At 50.0% G+C, this 16,737-nt stretch overlaps 1 protein-coding gene across 3 annotated transcripts in view; it reads left to right on the forward strand.

Moving 5' to 3' along the window:
• Positions 1 to 16,737, forward strand: part of RAD18 (RAD18 E3 ubiquitin protein ligase) — a 75,399-nt gene that overhangs the window by 14,676 nt on the left and 43,986 nt on the right. For 2 of the 3 annotated variants that reach the window (XM_007522261.3, XM_060180782.1), the window contains exons 5-7: positions 8,365 to 8,702; positions 11,724 to 11,823; positions 15,194 to 15,375. In XM_007522261.3, the coding sequence (XP_007522323.1) occupies positions 8,365 to 8,702; positions 11,724 to 11,823; positions 15,194 to 15,375 (620 nt within the window). Of the gene's footprint in view, positions 1 to 203; positions 355 to 8,364; positions 8,703 to 11,723; positions 11,824 to 15,193; positions 15,376 to 16,737 lie in introns of those variants that run through there. The other variant, XM_060180783.1, reaches the window with a different exon arrangement.

The following is a 16,737-nucleotide window of genomic DNA, read 5'->3' on the forward strand; positions in this document are numbered from 1 at the left end:
CATGTTCCAGGACCTGACACCCCCCCCCCCTCCCGCCCCAAGTCTTTTACTTTGGTCCAAGTTCTGCTTAATGTTTTCCCTTCTGATCTTGTTTTTCAACTTCTGCTTATGGGTGAGATCATCCCATATTCATCCTTCTGTTTCTGACTTAGCTCACTTAACATGCTGCCTTCATTATCTTCCATTTTAAGTCACACCTCACCTGTTACTACTTCCGAGTGCTCTTCCTTTTCTCCTCTCCTCTCTCTGGGTCCTGATGGAGTTGGAGTTCAGACTGAAGCCCTCTGGTCATCTTCCCCTAAGAGTTCTCACCCACTGGGAGTATGGACCAGCATTCTTCATGGGGTGCAGAAGGTAGGATTTTTGGCTTCTGTAATTGTTTCTCCACATGGGCATTGGCAGGTGGATCCATTCTCCAGTCTGTCTTTCCCTCGTGGGGCAGTGCTCTGGGGAGGGGAGGTTCTGGGCCGCCTTGATGAGGTTGTCTGTCCCGGGAAGTCAGTATGGGATCAGGGTAGCATCTGCAGAGCTCTGCTCAGCTCTGGTATAATAGTGGTGCTAAGATGTGAACCTGGGGCCTGAGACATGCAGTGAGGAGGGAATTTTTTGTGAGGAACATACTATGTTTAGTTACTCTACGGGTTCTACTTGCTTAAGTACATGAGTTCCAGCATCATTGGGGTATTTATTTATTTATTTATTTATTTATTTATTTTTTGCCTCCAGTGTTACTGCTGGGGCTCTGTGCATGCACTACGAATCCACTGCTTCTGGTGGCCACTCTTTCCATTTTATTGGATAGGACAGAGGGAAATTGGGGGGGGGGATAGGGTGGGAGAGAGAAAGAGAGACACCTGCAGACTTGCTTCACCACCTGTGAAGTGCCCCTTGGCAGATGGGGAGCTGGCGGCTAGAACAGGGATGGATCCTTGAGCGGATTCTTTTGCTTTGTACTGTGTGTGCTTAAGCTGATGGGCCACCACCCGGCCCCTGGGGCATTCTTAGAAGTGTATTACTTCTCTTCTACAAATGTAAAGAGATTTCTTCACATAGAATTGCACATTTACATTGGTTTGCATCCTAAAATAATCAGGCTTAGAATAAGGAGAGCACAGAATACGATAATCAGACAGGCTCATGAATACACTAGATCACAGCCTGAGGTTTTCTGAATCTCCCTGTTAACTTACTGCCCGTTACTGCCATCTGCATTTGAAAAGTTCGTCACCGTGGACACTTGGGAGTGTAAGAGAAAGAGTGGAAGACATCTTTGATTGAGTTTGTCTGTGTTAGTAAACTTGTTTCTCAAGACTTATTATTAATATTATTTTCTTCAAGTATGGCTGAAAGCAAAGCTCCTTTCCCACCAGTGAAAGAACTGTAGCTTTTAAAGAGAAATGAGGAGTGTCTGAGTTCACAGACCTGTTGGGAGCTTGGAGGCGGCCTTGGCTTAATTGAGTTCTCCTCCCCCGCCCCCCAGAAGGCAAACACTGTTGAATTATTCATTGTAGAGGGGGGAGGTGGAAAGTATTCTCTGTGGATTGAAGATGGTTCCGATCAGTCGTCTGTCCGCCTTCTCGTAATTGTCATTCTTCTTGGAATTGCCTTCCGGTCCACATTCCTTGGACATGTGTCTGAAATGCTATGGTAATCTCTTTTCAAAATCAGTAGGGCTAAAATTCAAATCTATCAGTCTCATTACTTGTCTGAGATCTGGCTTAAGATTGATGAGGGTGGAAGCTGAATTGTGTGACTACAATGTAAGATATTGTCTTGTGAATTTCGGTTTTGTCTTTGCCACTTATGGGCACTATGAGTTTTAAAAAGACTCGAGTAGTCCAAACTGAATAATAATTCCAGAGGTTCTCAGATGTGTCTGTCATACAAGTCCTACATCTCCTTCTTGACTTTTGCAACTCTCATTTCCAAAGAACAAATGTTTTCTTTCTTGACTCAGTCTTATATAAAATAATGTTCTCAAGAAATTGTGTTGTACCAATTTAATTATACTGTTTTTTCTAAGAGGAGTATCAGTCTTGACTTGAGAAAATCCCCTTCCTCCCCCTCTTCCTTCTACCCTGCTTCTTTTCTTTCTCTCCCTCTCTTTCTTCCCCTCCCCTCCCTGCCTTTCTTCCCCTCCCCTCCCCTCCCTTTAGAGAGAGGGTGAGAGACAGAGGGGGATGGAGAGGGGGACAGAGACACTGCAGCACCTCTCCACTCTGCTGCTCATGAAGCTGCCCCTGCCAGTGACCCAGGGTGACTCAGGCTGGACCTGTTCGTGCTGTGCCCTGAGCTACCTGTTGGCTTCTGTAGGATTTTCTTTTATGTGAGAGTGAAGCTGGGGAGTGAACCCAGAGCCTTGTGCACGTGCCCTGTTTCTGAGTCCCCTCAGCTTAATGTCTCTATTGCATGTTTTTATGGGGAGAGGCAGGGCTACCAAGGCACCAGTCTCCTTAACTGAATTCTTCCTTTTTGTTTAATGTATCAGGGGCTGAACCCAGAGCTCCCTGCATGTGCTTCGTCACTGAGTTACTGAGAGAGAGAGAGAGAAATACCACTGCACCGTGCATGTTTTTCTTTTCTTTTCTTTTCTTTTCTTTTCTTTTCTTTTCTTTTCTTTTCTCTTTTCTTTTCTTTTCTTTTCTTTTCTTTTCTTTTCTTTTCTTTTCTCTCCTCTCTTCTCTCCTCTTCTCCTCTCCTCTCCTCTCCTCTCCCTCCCCTCCCCTCCCCTCCCCTCCTCTCCTCTCCTCCTCTCCTCTCTCTCCTCTCCTCTCTCTCCCCTCCTCTCCTCTCCTCCTCTCCTCTCTCTCCTCTCCTCTCCTCTCCTCCTCTCCTCTCTCTCCTCTCCTCTCTCTCCTCTCCTCTCCTCTCTCTCCTCTCCTCCCTCTCCTCTCCTCTCCTCCTCTCCTCTCTCTCCTCTCCTCTCTCTCCCCTCCTCTCCTCTCCTCCTCTCCTCTCTCTCCTCTCCTCTCCTCTCCTCCTCTCCTCTCTCTCCTCTCCTCTCTCTCCTCTCCTCTCCTCTCTCTCCTCTCCTCCCTCTTCTCTCCTCTCCTCTCCTCTCCTCTCCTCTCCTCTCCTCTCCTCTCCTCTCTCTCCTCTCCTCTCCTCTCTCTCCTCTCCTCTCCTCTCCTCTCCTCTCCTCTCCTCTCCTCTCCTCTCCTCCTCTCCTCTCCTCCTCTCCTCTCCTCTTCTTTTCTTTTCTTCTTTATTTTCTCCAGGGATAAATCTGGGGCCTGGTGCCTGCACTACAAATCTATTTATCCTGGAGGCCATTTTTCCTATTTTATTGGATAGGACAGAGGAATTGAGAGACAAAGGGGAGATAGAGCGTGAGAGATAAAGACAGACACCCGCAGACCTACTTCACTGCTTATGAAGCGACCCGCACCCCCTGCCGGTGGGGAGCCGGGGGCTCAAACCCAGATCTTTGTGCGGGTCCTTGCACTTAGCACTATGTGCGCCTAGCTGGGTGTGCCACCACCTGGCCCCCCCATCTCTCTCTGTGTGGCGTGCTCACATGTTAGTGGGGAATAAATGCAGAACCTCAGGAACCCAGAGCACTGTGCTCTGCCACTGCACATCTGCTTGGCCGTGATATTAAACCTCTCTGACCTCTCCCTCACATGTGAAACCAACCTAGTGCCTGGAACAACGGAACCTAAGAAGAATTCCTGATGTCATCTATTTATTTTTACTTTAAAAATATTCTTTATTATTGGACAGAGGTAGAGAGAAATTGAGGGGGGGAGATAGAGACGGAGATAGAGAGAGACACCTGCAGCCCTGCTTACCACTTGTGAAAAGCATCCCCTGTGGGTGGGGACTCGGGGCTTGAACCCGGGTCCTTGTGCACTGTAATGTGAGAGCTTATCCAGGTGCGCCATCGCCTGGCCCCTCCTGCTGTTGGCAGCGTCTGTTTTACCTGTGATACTCTGCGTTGCCCACAGAAAGAACCTGAACTGTGGTAGGGGGTGGGGGGTGGACTCTACCTCTTCCGGTTTCACCACATGCTTCCGGACTGACGCTTGACATGTCAGATGGGAGCAGGCATTCACAGGGACCGTCCTTGACCCACAGTCCCAGGACGGGATCGTGTGGAGTTTGTGACAGCCCCCGTCTACCCACTGACTCATTTTCACTTGGGAGTCTCGGCCGTCTCCTGGAGAGGTGAGGTTGTCGGAAGGTCACAAGTGGACAAGATGTTCCGACGCCCTCTCGAGTTGTGATGATTCTGAAAACTCCATAAATTCTCCCCCAAATGTCTGAATGTCTGTGATAAATGTCGTTAGATGTTTTTATACCTACTTACTGTGATATAAATTCACACGAGTGATGTCAGTTAAAGGAAAAGTGACCCATCCTGTTGACCTCTGAATATGGGTTCTGGAATTCATAAGTATGAATTCACAGCTCATTTTGAAGTCACGGTGTCGTGATTTCAGACACCTTCTCGTCTGCTTGAGGCTCCTGCATTTACAGCCTCAGCATTTGTCACCTCACACCTTTACATCTCTGTGTGGATTTCTTCTTTTTCTTCTCCTTCTCCTCCTTATTTATTTATTCATTTTTTTTGCCTCCAGTCAGTGGGGCTCTCCACTGCTTTTTTTTTTTTTCCTTTCCATTTTATTGGAAAGGACAGAGAGAAGTTAAGAGAGAGGGAGGGGGACAGAGAGACAGATACCTGCAGAGCTGCTTTGCCACTTGTGAAATATCTCCCCTGCAGGTGGGGAGTGGGGAGCTCAAACCTGGATCCTTGTGTGGGTCCTTGTGCTTGGTACTATGCACGTAACCAGGTGTGCCACTACCTGGCCCACTCCTACTTGAATTTACTTAAAGTTACTCTTACTTAATGGGACCAAATCTAAACTCCTACCTCTGCTGCTGATCCAGCCCCCCCCATCACCCCCAATTAGCTTTGAGAGTCAGAGAGACTACAGCTCTGAAGCTTCCATCACTACTGTGGGGGTAGGGGCCAGGCTTGAACCTGGACCCCACACACGGCAACACAACACATGATCCAAGTGAACTATGCTGATTCTCCGGCCCCTGCTGGCTGTTGTCTCAGATGAAGCCCTGCTCCCCACGTGTGTTCCCCGAGCCCCCCCCCCCCCCCCCGTCGGTTTGTCCTCTGCTCTCTTCCACTCACTTTGTCAGGAGTCATCCAGCCCCAGAGGCCTTGACCCTCCTGTGGAGAACAGCTCACCCATTGTTCCACATGGCCTCACCAGCTCTGTTTTTCTCATAGCTCCTCTCTGCCTCTGTCTCTGCCTCTCTGTCTCTGCCTCTATCTCTGTCTCTATCTCTGCCTGTGCCTGTCTCTAGCTCTGTCTCTGCCTCTATCTCTGTCTCTCCTGTCTCTATCTCTGCCTCTATCTCTGTCTCTGCCGTGCCTGTCTCTAGCTCTGTCTGCCTCTATCTGTCTCTGCCTCTGTTTCTATCTCTGCCTTTATCTCTGTCTCTGTCTGCCTCTGTCTCTGCCTCTGCTTCTATCTCTGTCTGCCTCTGTCTCTGCCTCTGCTTCTATCTCTGTCTGCCTCTGTCTCTGCCTCTGCCTCTGTCCCTGCCTCTATCTCTGCTTCTGCCTCTATCTTTGTCTCTGCCTGTCTATCTCTGTCTCTGCCTCTGTCTCTGCCTCTATCTCTGCCTCTATCTCTGTCTCTGTCTGCCTCTGTCTCTGCCTCTATCTTTGCTTCTGCCTCTATCTCTGTCTCTGCCTCTGTCTATCTCTGCCTCTCTCTGTCTCTGCCTCTGTCTCTATCTCTGCCTCTGTTTCTATCTCTGCCTGTGTCTCTGTCTCTGCCTCTATCTCTGTCTCTGCCTCTATCTCTGCCTTTGTCTCTGCCTCTGCCTCTGCCTCTGCCTCTCCCCTATGTAGTGTAACCTCAGGAGGACACGGCTCTCTGCTCCGTCACCCGTCCGGGCCCGCAAGCCCGAGAGAAGATGAATGGGTCCTGATTTCCGTCATTGCCACCACGCAGCTCCCTGCCGCTGTTTTCATTGCCAGGCGCTGAAGCCAGACAGATTAGCCCAACAGCAATTACTTGCGCTCTGAATAGCGGCAAATGGGAGAATTATCTCTGGCAGGCTGTCAGCCGGGGGGGTGGACCCCCAGGTAGGGTGGAAATGGCCTGCTCCGTTAGTCGGGTTGTCGGGTTTCGCTTTGTTGTGAGACGAGCCTGTCCTTGTACAGCCTTCTCTGTACACAGCCAGGTGCTCACAGAAGAGAGGCTTCGCCAAGTGGCTCTGTCTTTTCACTTGATGTCTGTGTCAGAGGTTTTTATTTTCACCCTTAAAGGTCAGATGTGGACAGAAATGGAAGAACTAGAATAAGGAAGGAAGACGCCCGGAACTGTTACCTAGCTGGCCAGGGATGTTTCCGGCCTCTCTACTCACCTGACCCCAGTCTTCTTAGACTCCTTCATGATTATTCATGAAAAAATGTAACTCGCAGCTATTTCATGTCTTGGGCCATACTTAAAGGGGTCAAAGCATTCTGATTCTGACTGGCAGTGATATGTGATACCCAGTGAGATGACCTCTCTCCATAAAGCTGCGATATCAAATAATGATGGCCTTTTTTTTTTTTTTGCCTCCAGGGTTATCGCTGGGGCTCGGTGCCTACACTATGAATCCACTGCTCTTGGAGGCCATTTTTCCCATTTTGTTGTGCTTGTTGTAGTTACTATTGTTATTGTCATGCTGTTGTTGTTGTTGGATAGGACAGAGAGAAATGGAGAGGAGGGGAAAACAAGAGAGGAGGAAAGATAGACACCTGCAGACCTGCTTCACCACTTGCAAAGTGACCCCCCCTCCCTGCAGGTGGGGAGCTGGGGGCTCGAACTGGGATCTTTACACTGGCCCTTGCGCCATGTACGCTTAACCCACTGCTCTACGTACGCTTAACCCACTGTGCTACCGCCCAACCTCCGCGTTTTCTTTTTATCTCGCTTGCTTGGTGAAGCAGCCTCCTGACAGAGTGACCGTATTGACTGTAGACCGGCAGCCAGGGAAACCCAAGCCCAGGCTCTATCACTGTGGTAAATACTTGACCTTTCCAGCGAATCACTCTGTTACGGGTGCTCGTGTAAGGAGCCTTTCCCCCTCCTCCCTTGTTGGTAGACATTTAGATTGTTTCTTGAGCTCTTGGGTTTTTGCCTCTGTTTGTTTGTCTTATCACCACTCTGAGGGGCAGGTGGAGGTGGGAGGGAGCTTCCTCCAGGGCTGTGGGGGTCACACCCATGCAAAGCCACGCACTATCCAGGTGGGCTGCCTTGCTGGCCCTGTGCTTGCATTTTATGTGGTCCTGAGATGACAAGGATTGGTGAGAGTTTGTGAGCAGACTTTGGGGTTCTCTATGTTGCCTCCCTTCCCCCCAGCATCCAGCCCTCCAGAATGATGACTTCTGTCCCCTCCACTGGTCCCTGTTCCAGCAAGTCCCAGAGACTTCGGGGGCCGGTCTTGAGGGAATGGTGGATTGGCCCGTGTCTCCCTCCTCACAGGGATTCCAGCCCTCTGCTGACTGCTCAGTGCTCACAGTGTGCCTGCCAGACGGTTTGTCCAGATTTGGAAGTGATTTATGGTTGGAGAGAAAGTCTCCCCCGCTCTGTGTTTTAAATTAAAAAAAAAAAATTTTTTTTATTTAAGAAAGGAGACATTAACAAAACCGTAGGATAGGAGGGGTACAGTTCCACACAATTCCTGCCACCCAATCTCCGTATCCCAGCCTCTCCCCAATAGCTTTCCCATTCTCTAGCCCTCTGGGATCCTGGACCCAGGGTCATCGTGGGATGCAGAAGGTGGAAGGTCTGGCTTCTGTAATTGCTTCCCCGCTGAACATGGGCATTGACTGGTCGATCCATACTTCCAGCCTGCCTCTCTCTTTCCCTTGTAGGGTGGGTCTCTGGGGAAGCGGGGCTCCAGGACACATTGGTGGGGTCTTCAGTCCAGGGAAGCCTGGCCAGCATCCTGATGGCATCCAGAACCTGGTGGCTGAAGTCTTAAAAATTTTACTTATTTCTTTATTATTGGATAGAGACAGAGAAATTGGAGTGGGAGGAGGCCTTCAGCCCTGCTTCCCTGCTTGTGAAGCTTCCCCCCTGCAGGTGAAGGCCAGGAGCCTGAACCCGGGTCCTCACGTACTGCAATGTGAGCGCTCAACCAGGTGCAGCACTGCCTGGCCCCTCTGATGAGTTGCTCTTAAACACAGCTCTATTGCCATGTGTTCGATTTTAAAGGAACACTTTGGCTCGGTCCTCTTTATGGAGCAAGTCCCAAGCGCCACATCAGCACGAGCTGACCAGGGAAACAGCCCTGCCAGTCAGTCAGTTACCGGCCACCATTTGATCTCCACCACTTGCCTTCAAGGAACCATCTGCTGCAGTGCGCCTTCGAGTCACCGCCCACATCTCCCTCCGCCTCCTCTTCAAAGAGCCTTGCGGCCAAAGTGCACATGTCTGTGGCCTCCAGACACCCTTCCAAGCCAGGAAACAGGTCAATGGAGAGTTTCCTGATCAGGGAGACTGGAGACTCGACGTCAGAGTCATTGGGGAAAGAGAAAGAAAATCCATTTGGCTCCCAGAAAGAGACGAGCACCCCTGCCAAGGTCAGAGCTACTGCTTCTGTGGAGACGGCAGCTCCAGGCTCCTCAGACGCCCCTGGGCCCGAGACACCCTCCACGTCGACCTTGAAACAGGTGACCAAAGGTAGGACACTCACTTCACGCAGGTGACCTCTTAACGTCCTCCGTCTCCTCTTCCCACGCAGCCCTCTGAGCTTGGAGACAGCAGCTTGGAGGGGACAGGACTGAGAAAGGGCGGGCTTCCCGTCTCCTTTAGCAGACTTAGAGGTTTGTTCAGGTAGTGCATCCAGATAGAACTTTGTCCTCCTTTCTTCCCTCTGAGGAAAGGAGTCTGGGCTGTAAGAATGAAGCCCTTTGGGGAGTCCGGTGGTAGCGCAGTGGGTAAAGCGCACATGGTGCAGAGTGCAAGGACCGGCGTAAGGAGCCCAGTTTGAGCCCCCGGCCCCCCATCTGCAGGGGAGCCGCTTCACAGGTGGTGAAGCAGGTCTGCAGGTGTCTGTCTTTCTCTCCCCCTCTCTGTCGTCCCCTCCTCTCTCCATTTCTCTCTGTCCTATCCAACAACGACAACATCAACGACAATAATTACAACAATAATATAAAAAAAAAAGAATGAAGCCCTTTGAATGAATTCACACACTGAGGATGGCAATAGCTTTTAGGCCCAATTTTTCATGTCAGTTTTGCTTTTATCTTAAAGAACTCTTTTTATCTTACTTACCAGTTTTAACTTATTCCTGAGAGAGAGGGAGATGGAGAGGGACTAGAGCCATTCTATGTGATATTATAGATCAAATGTGATCTCGCTTGCAAGTTGTGCTGCTCTGCCAGGGAGCCCCGTCCTAGGCTGCCAAGTCCCCCCGCTCTCTCTCCCTCTCCCTCTCCCTCTCCCTCTCCCTCTCCCTCTCCCTCTCCCTCTCCCTCTCCCTCTCCCTCTCCCTCTCCCTCTCCTTCTCTCTCTGTCTCTACTTGAACACTTCCACGATGTTCTTCCTAACAAGGCCTTGACAGTCAGATCCCTGCCCTCGCTGCCAGTGTCTGTGGCATTCGGAGGCCGTCCCCAAGGACTGGCCAGCCCCAGCTCCCTGCAGGTCTTCAGCCCACAGCCGCCCTGTCCCCAGATGCCTTCACCCTGCAGAGGCAGAGCTGAGGGGTTGTGGGTGACTCACATCTGGGCCGCGAAGTGGAGTAAAACTCTTTACACCCTAGTCCTCTAAAAGGTGTTTGCTGACTCCTGGCTTCCTTTGCTAGCCTCTCCAGGCCCTAACCTCCCTCTGGCTAAGCTTGTGTTGCTGGCAATGCCCCGTGACACATCACAGCGCCCATCTCTCTACTATTTTATACAGTTTTCTTAATTTCGGGGAGGATGGATCAGCTTGTTTGACCTTTTGTTTTTTAACTAGTCACACAACTTGTGCTCATGTAGACGGAACTCAGGCCTAGATGTCTATGGTACACACACACACACACACACACACACACACACCACCACCACCACCACCACCACCACCACCACCACCACCACCACCACCACCACCACCACCACCACGAAAGTGAAAGAATGTGTGTGGCCAAAGGTGGGCAAGCAGCAGTTGACCCGGGGCAGGGAGTCCAGCTGCCCTGGCCAGGAGCCTCACTGAGCTGCTGACTGCCTGGGGGCAGACACGAGCGGCCTTGGTTACGAACCTAAAATAAATGCTTTGCTTGAGAGAGAGAGAGAGAGAGAGAGAGAGAGAGAGAGGTTCCAGAGCACCACACTGGCCTGGAGCCAAGAACCCCAGACATGCCAGCTCTGAGCTGCACCAGCTGAGATGACTCCATGACTGCTTTCTGCGCTCTGGCCCTTCCTTCCTCCCTCCCTCCCTTCTTTCCTTCCTTCCTTCCTTTTTTTTTTTTTTTTGCCTCCAGGGTTATCTTGAGCTTGGTGTCAGCACTACTAATCCACTGCTCCTGGCGGCCACTTTTTCCATTTTATTGGACAGGACAGAGAGAAACTGAGAGAGGACGGGGATAGAGGGGAGAGAAAGAGAGACACCAGCAGACCTGCTTCGCCGCTTGTGACGTGCACCCCCTGCAGGTGGGGGGGTGGGAGCCCGAACCGGGATCCTCACGCCGGTCCCTGCGCTTGGTATTGTGCGCACTCAGCCCAGTGTGTCAGCGCCCGGGCCTCACAGCTTTCTTTATTTAGCTTTCTTTTTTTCTCTTACTTGTTTTCTTTTTCTTTTTTAAAAAATATTTATTTATGTATTCCCTTTTGTTGCCCTTGTTGTTTTATGGTTGTAGTTATGATTGTTGTTACTGATGTTGTCATTGTTAGATAGGACAGAGAGAAATGGAGAGAGGAGGGGAAGACAGAGGGGGAGAGAAAGGCAGACCCCTGCAGACCTGCTTCACCGCCTGTGAAGCGACTCCCTTGCAGGTGGGGGGCCGGGGGCTTGAACCCAAATCCTTACGTCGGTCCTTGTGCTTCGCGCCATGTGCGCTTAACCCGCTGCGCCATTTCCCGACCCTTCTTTCCTTCCTTCTTTCCTTTCTTTTTCTCCCTTTCTCCCTTTTTTTTTTTTTTTTTTTTGCCTCCAGGGTTATCTTTGAGGCTCGGTGGCGGCAGTACAAATCCACTGCTCCTGGTGGCCATTTTTTCCATTTTATTGGATAGGAAAGAAAGATTGAGAAGAGGAGGGAGAGAGAGAGAGAGAGACAGACAGATACCTGCATACCTGAGAGAGAGAGAGACAGACAGATACCTGCATACCTGAGAGAGAGAGAGACAGACAGATACCTGCATACCTGCTTTACCACCTATGAAGCTTCTCCCCTGCAGGTGGGGAGCTGGGGGCTTGAACCCAGATCCTTGAGCTTACTACTGTGTGCGTTTAACCACGCACTTCCTAATAAAAGGATTTTCAGGCTCTTTCTCCACCTCTCCCTCCTGGGTGGGATTCTGACTACAAACCCCACATGGTGGCCCGCCCCCCCTCCAGTGGCCGTATGCCCCTCTGTTTCCCGTGGGTGTCAGGCTTTCTGGCTTCTGACTCCGCCTGCGTGTCAAGGTTGGGTCTCTGTCTTTGGTCGTAATTGCTCGCGACGCCGGAGGACGCGTCTTTGCATCTCCGGGAGCTCACAGGTGTCTCTTCTCCTGGTGATGCAGTGGACTGCCCGGTGTGCGGCGTCGGCGTTCTCGAGCACCACATCAACAAGCACCTGGACAGCTGCCTGACGCGGGAGGAGAAGAGGGGCAGCCTGCGCAGGTGAGGGGCCTGGCAGACGGGAAGAACACGGCTGCCCCTGAGGGGCTGCGGACCCCCGCCCACTCGCTTTTCCCTCAGTCCACGTGCCCACCGACCCATCCCCTCTATCCCTACCTCACCGGGCACTGTTAAATATTTGAATGGCCAGTAACAGTGGACTTAGGGAATAGGCGGCTTCATAGAGGCTAAGGCCAACGCGGTAGCACTGCCATCTCCCAGCCTTCCCTGACCCCTGCTGGGTGGCCCCTGGGACCTCTAGACCCCGCAGTTCCCCCACAAGTGTCTTCATTCTCCCCTGCCTGAGGTGCCCTCCCAGTGGGTAACTTCATCGAGGAGAAGTTGGGATTTTTAGGTTTTTGCCTTGTTGGGGTAAACGGGGTAAATTAGGTGTGGCCGTCCTGTGACCTGTCTTTCATATGCTATGAGACTCGATGGCATAGTCTGTAGATCCAAGCTTAGTGAATCGCTGCTGAGAACAGGATCTCCCTACTGAGGCTTCATTGGCCCAAGTCCCCTCTCAGTCTTGTAGCATCTAACAGGCTGTAGTTATAAGAGCAGCATTCAGGAAAAATATAACTGATTGAGGGTTTACAAATCTTTCCAGAGTTAAATAGCTATCTGTGCCTTTCAGATTTTATTGACAGGGCATGGAAGGGAGGGAGTGCTGGGTGGTGGCGCATCCTGTTAAGTGCACGAAGTACTAAGCAGAAGGACCCGTGCGTGCAATGACCCAGGTTCGAGCCCCCACTTTCCACCTGCAGGGGGACGCTTCACGAGAGGTGCGGTAGGTCTGCAGTTCTCTCTTTCTCTCTTCCCTATCTCTCAATTTCTCTTTCGCTCTCTTTTCTTTCTGTGTGTTATCTGTTGGATAGAGACAGTCAGAATCGGGAGGGGAGCAGGTGATAGAGAAGAAGAGAAACAGAGACACTTGCAGCCCTGCTTCATCACTTAGGAAGCTTTCCCCCTGCATGTGGGGACTGGGGGCTTGAACCCAGGTCCTTGTGCACTGTAACCTATGTGCTCCACCAGGTGTGCCACCACCCGGTCCCTCCCTTCCTCTCTCAATTTCTCTGTGTCCTATCCAATAAAATGGGGAAAAGGCTGCCAGCAAGAACCCTGAAGCAAAAAAAGAAAAAGAAAAAGAAAGGAAAATAAAAGAAAAAAGTGGAGGGAGGGAGGGAGGGAGGGAGGGAGAAAGGCAGGCTGTATCGCGGAGTGGCGTTGGCTCCTAAAGAAAGGCATGGTGTCCTCCGCCTGGATCAGGAGGGGCCAAATGACTGAAACAAAATCTCCCTTCTTACTCAGTTCTCCAGGTGGTGGGCCACTCTGAGGCTGTGCTCAGCTTCACGTCAGCTAATAAGCAAATCCCCGTTTATTGGGTAAATCTGTTAGCGTCAGGTTCCTCTTAACACTCGCTGTAGTTGTGGAATTGGCTTCCTAAAGCACATATTTTCCTAAACTTCTAATTGCTGCAGCCTTAAGCCAGACTTGTACTCAGAGACCAGCTCTAGTCAGACAGAATGCAGAGAAACTCACTTCAAGTCATTGATACCCTTTGGTAGTGTGAATTCTACGTCTTTCTGCTAAGGAAATGCCCACTTACTGCATGGGGTCAGGCCCGTTCAGGGTAGTGTGGCCATAGACAGGAATACTCACTGGTTCTGGAAGGAGTGAAAAAAGTCATTGAATGGGGTTTTGCTAGATTTTAAATCAGAGCTTTAATGTTTATGAGCCTGTCAACTAGGTAGAGTGGCGAGCCAGCCGGTGGTGTTTCTGCTGATTCACCTGTTGGAATGCCTCACCTGTCTGCCAACAGAATGAATGGAAGTTGAAGAGACCACAATCTTGGTGGTGGCAGTCTTTTTGTCTTTCTTATTTTGGTATTGTTCTCTGTTGTACTTTTTGATGATGATGATGATGCCAAAAGAGTACTTTCTGACTCTTTTATTTTTTATTGTTTATTTATCATTGGATAGAGACAGAGAAGTTGAGAGGGAGGAGGAAACGGAGCGAGACAAAGAGGCGCCGGCAGCTCTGCTTCACTGCTTTCCCTTGTAGGTGGGGACCAGGGGTTTGAACCTGGGTCCTTGCACACTGTAGCGTGTGCACTTGATCAGGTGTGCCGCTGCCTGACTTTTTCCTTTCTGACTCTTTTTTTCCCACTGTTGGTAATGAGTTGGGCAAAGCTAACTACCCCAAAAGTCTTTTGTTTCTTCTATCACTTTTTTTTAAAAAAATTTCCTTCCTCCCTTCCTTTCTTTCTTTCTTTCTTTCTTTCTTTCTTTCTTTCTTTTTCTTTCTTCCTCCTTCTTTCCCCTACCTTCCTTCCTTCCTTCCTTCCTTCCTTTAGTTCTCTCTTTCGTTCTCTCTTTCTCATCTTTATTTATTTATTGGATAGAGACAGCCAGAAATTGAGGGGGGGGGAGAGAGAGAAAGAAAGAGACACCTGCAGCACTGCTTCACCACTTGTAAAACCTTCCCCCTGCAGGTGGGGACTGGGAGCTCAGACCTGGGTCCTTGCGCACTGTAATGTGCACTTAACCAGGTGCGCCACCACCCGGCCCCTCTAGCACTTTTGAGGGATCATTGCTTTGAGGGGACAGTTTGGCATGTGGATCAGAACTTTCTTCTGAAACTATACATGACATAACCTTTTTCTTTCACTCAGGCTCCCTATCTGCATGATTCCAAACCATTCCCTGCAAGTTTTTTAAATTTAATTTAATTTTTTATTTAAGCTAGAAGGTGAGAAACAGACAGAAGGTGGTAGAAAGGAAGAGCTAGAGAGAAGGAGAAACACCGCAGCCCTGCTGCACTTAGAACGCCTTCTGCACGCTGGTGCTCCCAGGGGCTGGAACCTGGGTCCTCCTGCATGCTACAGTGTGCACTCCACTGGGTGCAGTCTTCCGGTCCCCACGATCATACTTTTAAATCCACAGGTTTTAAATACTCAAGCACGTTGGTTCTCTAATGATTGGAGACAGCTGGCTTTTGCAGAGATGCTTACCTTGAAGCCATAGGGGAATGAGGAAAGCATAAGAGGCGGGGGAGTGCGTGGGCCTCTGTGTGCGTCCAGAGACGTCCTCATGGCTTAGTCCACAGGCCCTCTTTATGATTCCCATGAGCCCCAAGTTTCTCTGTGTGATTGTCCCAGACCTACTGTGTTCAACCCTGTCAGCTTTATTTGCAGATTTGATCTTTCTCTCAATCTCTCTCTTCCTGTCTCTCTCTCCCTCTCTCTCTCTCTCTCTCATACTTCTCTTACTGGACCACCTTATCCTGGATTGAGACAGAGGAGAAGTAGCTGCACAACAGCTACTGATTTGTATTAACCCCCCACCCCCGTGATCTCTTTGTCCCCACCCCCCAGTTCTGACAAAAGGAAGCCGCTGCCAAAAACCGTCTATAACTTGCTCTCTGACCGCGATTTAAAGAAAAAGCTGAAGCAGCTTGGATTATCCGTTCAAGGGAGTAAGCAGCAGCTGGTTAAGAGGCACCAGGAGTACGTCCACATGTACAATGCCCAGTGCGACGCTCTGCATCCCAAATCAGGTAAAGCCGCCAGCAGTGAGTTACCCCGGTTGTGTGGACAAAGCAGTTTCCTGTGACTTGGGGGTTGTAAACCAGAGCTGGGGAGCGCGTGATAAAGACATTCTCAGCACTAGACACGGTGTGGGCATGCGCTCCTTCCAGAGGCCTCTTGGCTCGGCTTGCCTCCCCCTTTTTCAGTCACTGCCACCTCCATTCTCACCATCTTCTGCCCAATTTGCCTATTTTTGCTTCTAAGGGGTCTCGCTACAAATCAGACACTGAATACCTTATGCATCCTCTTGAGTCTTGTTTTCTTTGTGTAACATAAGATTCATCTATGCTTAGGTGTACAGCTTAATTTTTGTATTTCTTTATTTTCCCCTTTGTTGCCCTTGTTTTTTTATTGTTGTTATAGTTATTGTTGTTATTGATGTCGTTGTTGTTGGATAGGACAGAGAGAAATGGAGAGAGGAGAGGAAGACAGAGGGGGAGAGAAAGACACCTGCAGACCTGCTTCACCACTTGTGAAGCGACTTCCCTGCAGGTGGGGAGCTGGAGGCTCGAACCCGGATCCTTACGCCGGTCCTTGTGCTTTGTGCCATGTGCGCCTAACCCGCCGCGCTACCGCCCGACTCCCAAATTGCTGCATTTTTATAGCTGTTCAGCTTTGACAGATGGAATTCCGAAGTCCATCTCCGTACACACTCTCACCAGGAGGGGACTCGAGCTCCAGTTCCCATATTCTTGTCCACAGCTGCAGTGCCAGTCTTCTGGTGGCAGTTCCAGTGGACCCGTGGTGGCGTCCAGGATACTTTGAATTTGCATTTCCCTAGTAGCTGATTGCGTTCAGCTGTTTTCTGTGGTTACTGGCCATCTGGCTATTTTTTTTTTTTTTTGGTGAGATATCCATTTAATTCTTTAAATGTCCCCTTTTCCTATGCTGTGAATCCATTTTTTTTTTTTTTACATCTCTCCCTAAAATGTATCTGCAGTTGATTTTCACATACATTGTGAATTAGGAGGTGAGGCTGAGTTTATTTCTTTTGTGTGACTGGCCAGTTGGTGAAATATCGTTGGTTCAACAGCCATTCCTCTGCCACTGCGTTGCCAAGCATCCTGATTGAGTCACTTCACTTCACTCTCTTATCCTTGGACAGTAGTGCCCTATCTTGATGACTCACAGTAGGACTTTCTGTCTGCTGCCCTGTGGTTCCTTCAGCATTACGGTTAGTCAAGATTGCCTGGCTTTTCTAGGCTTTTTCCACTTTCATGTCCATTTTGGGGCAAATCTGTAAGTTTATACCAAAAGACCAAAAAAACCTGCTTCATTGGGGTTGGGATAAGAATACCATTTGAGAAGAGTGGCTTCTGTCTAACAATTGA

This window comes from Erinaceus europaeus, chromosome 21 (assembly GCF_950295315.1).
Source record: "Erinaceus europaeus chromosome 21, mEriEur2.1, whole genome shotgun sequence".
NCBI lineage: Eukaryota > Metazoa > Chordata > Mammalia > Eulipotyphla > Erinaceidae > Erinaceus > Erinaceus europaeus.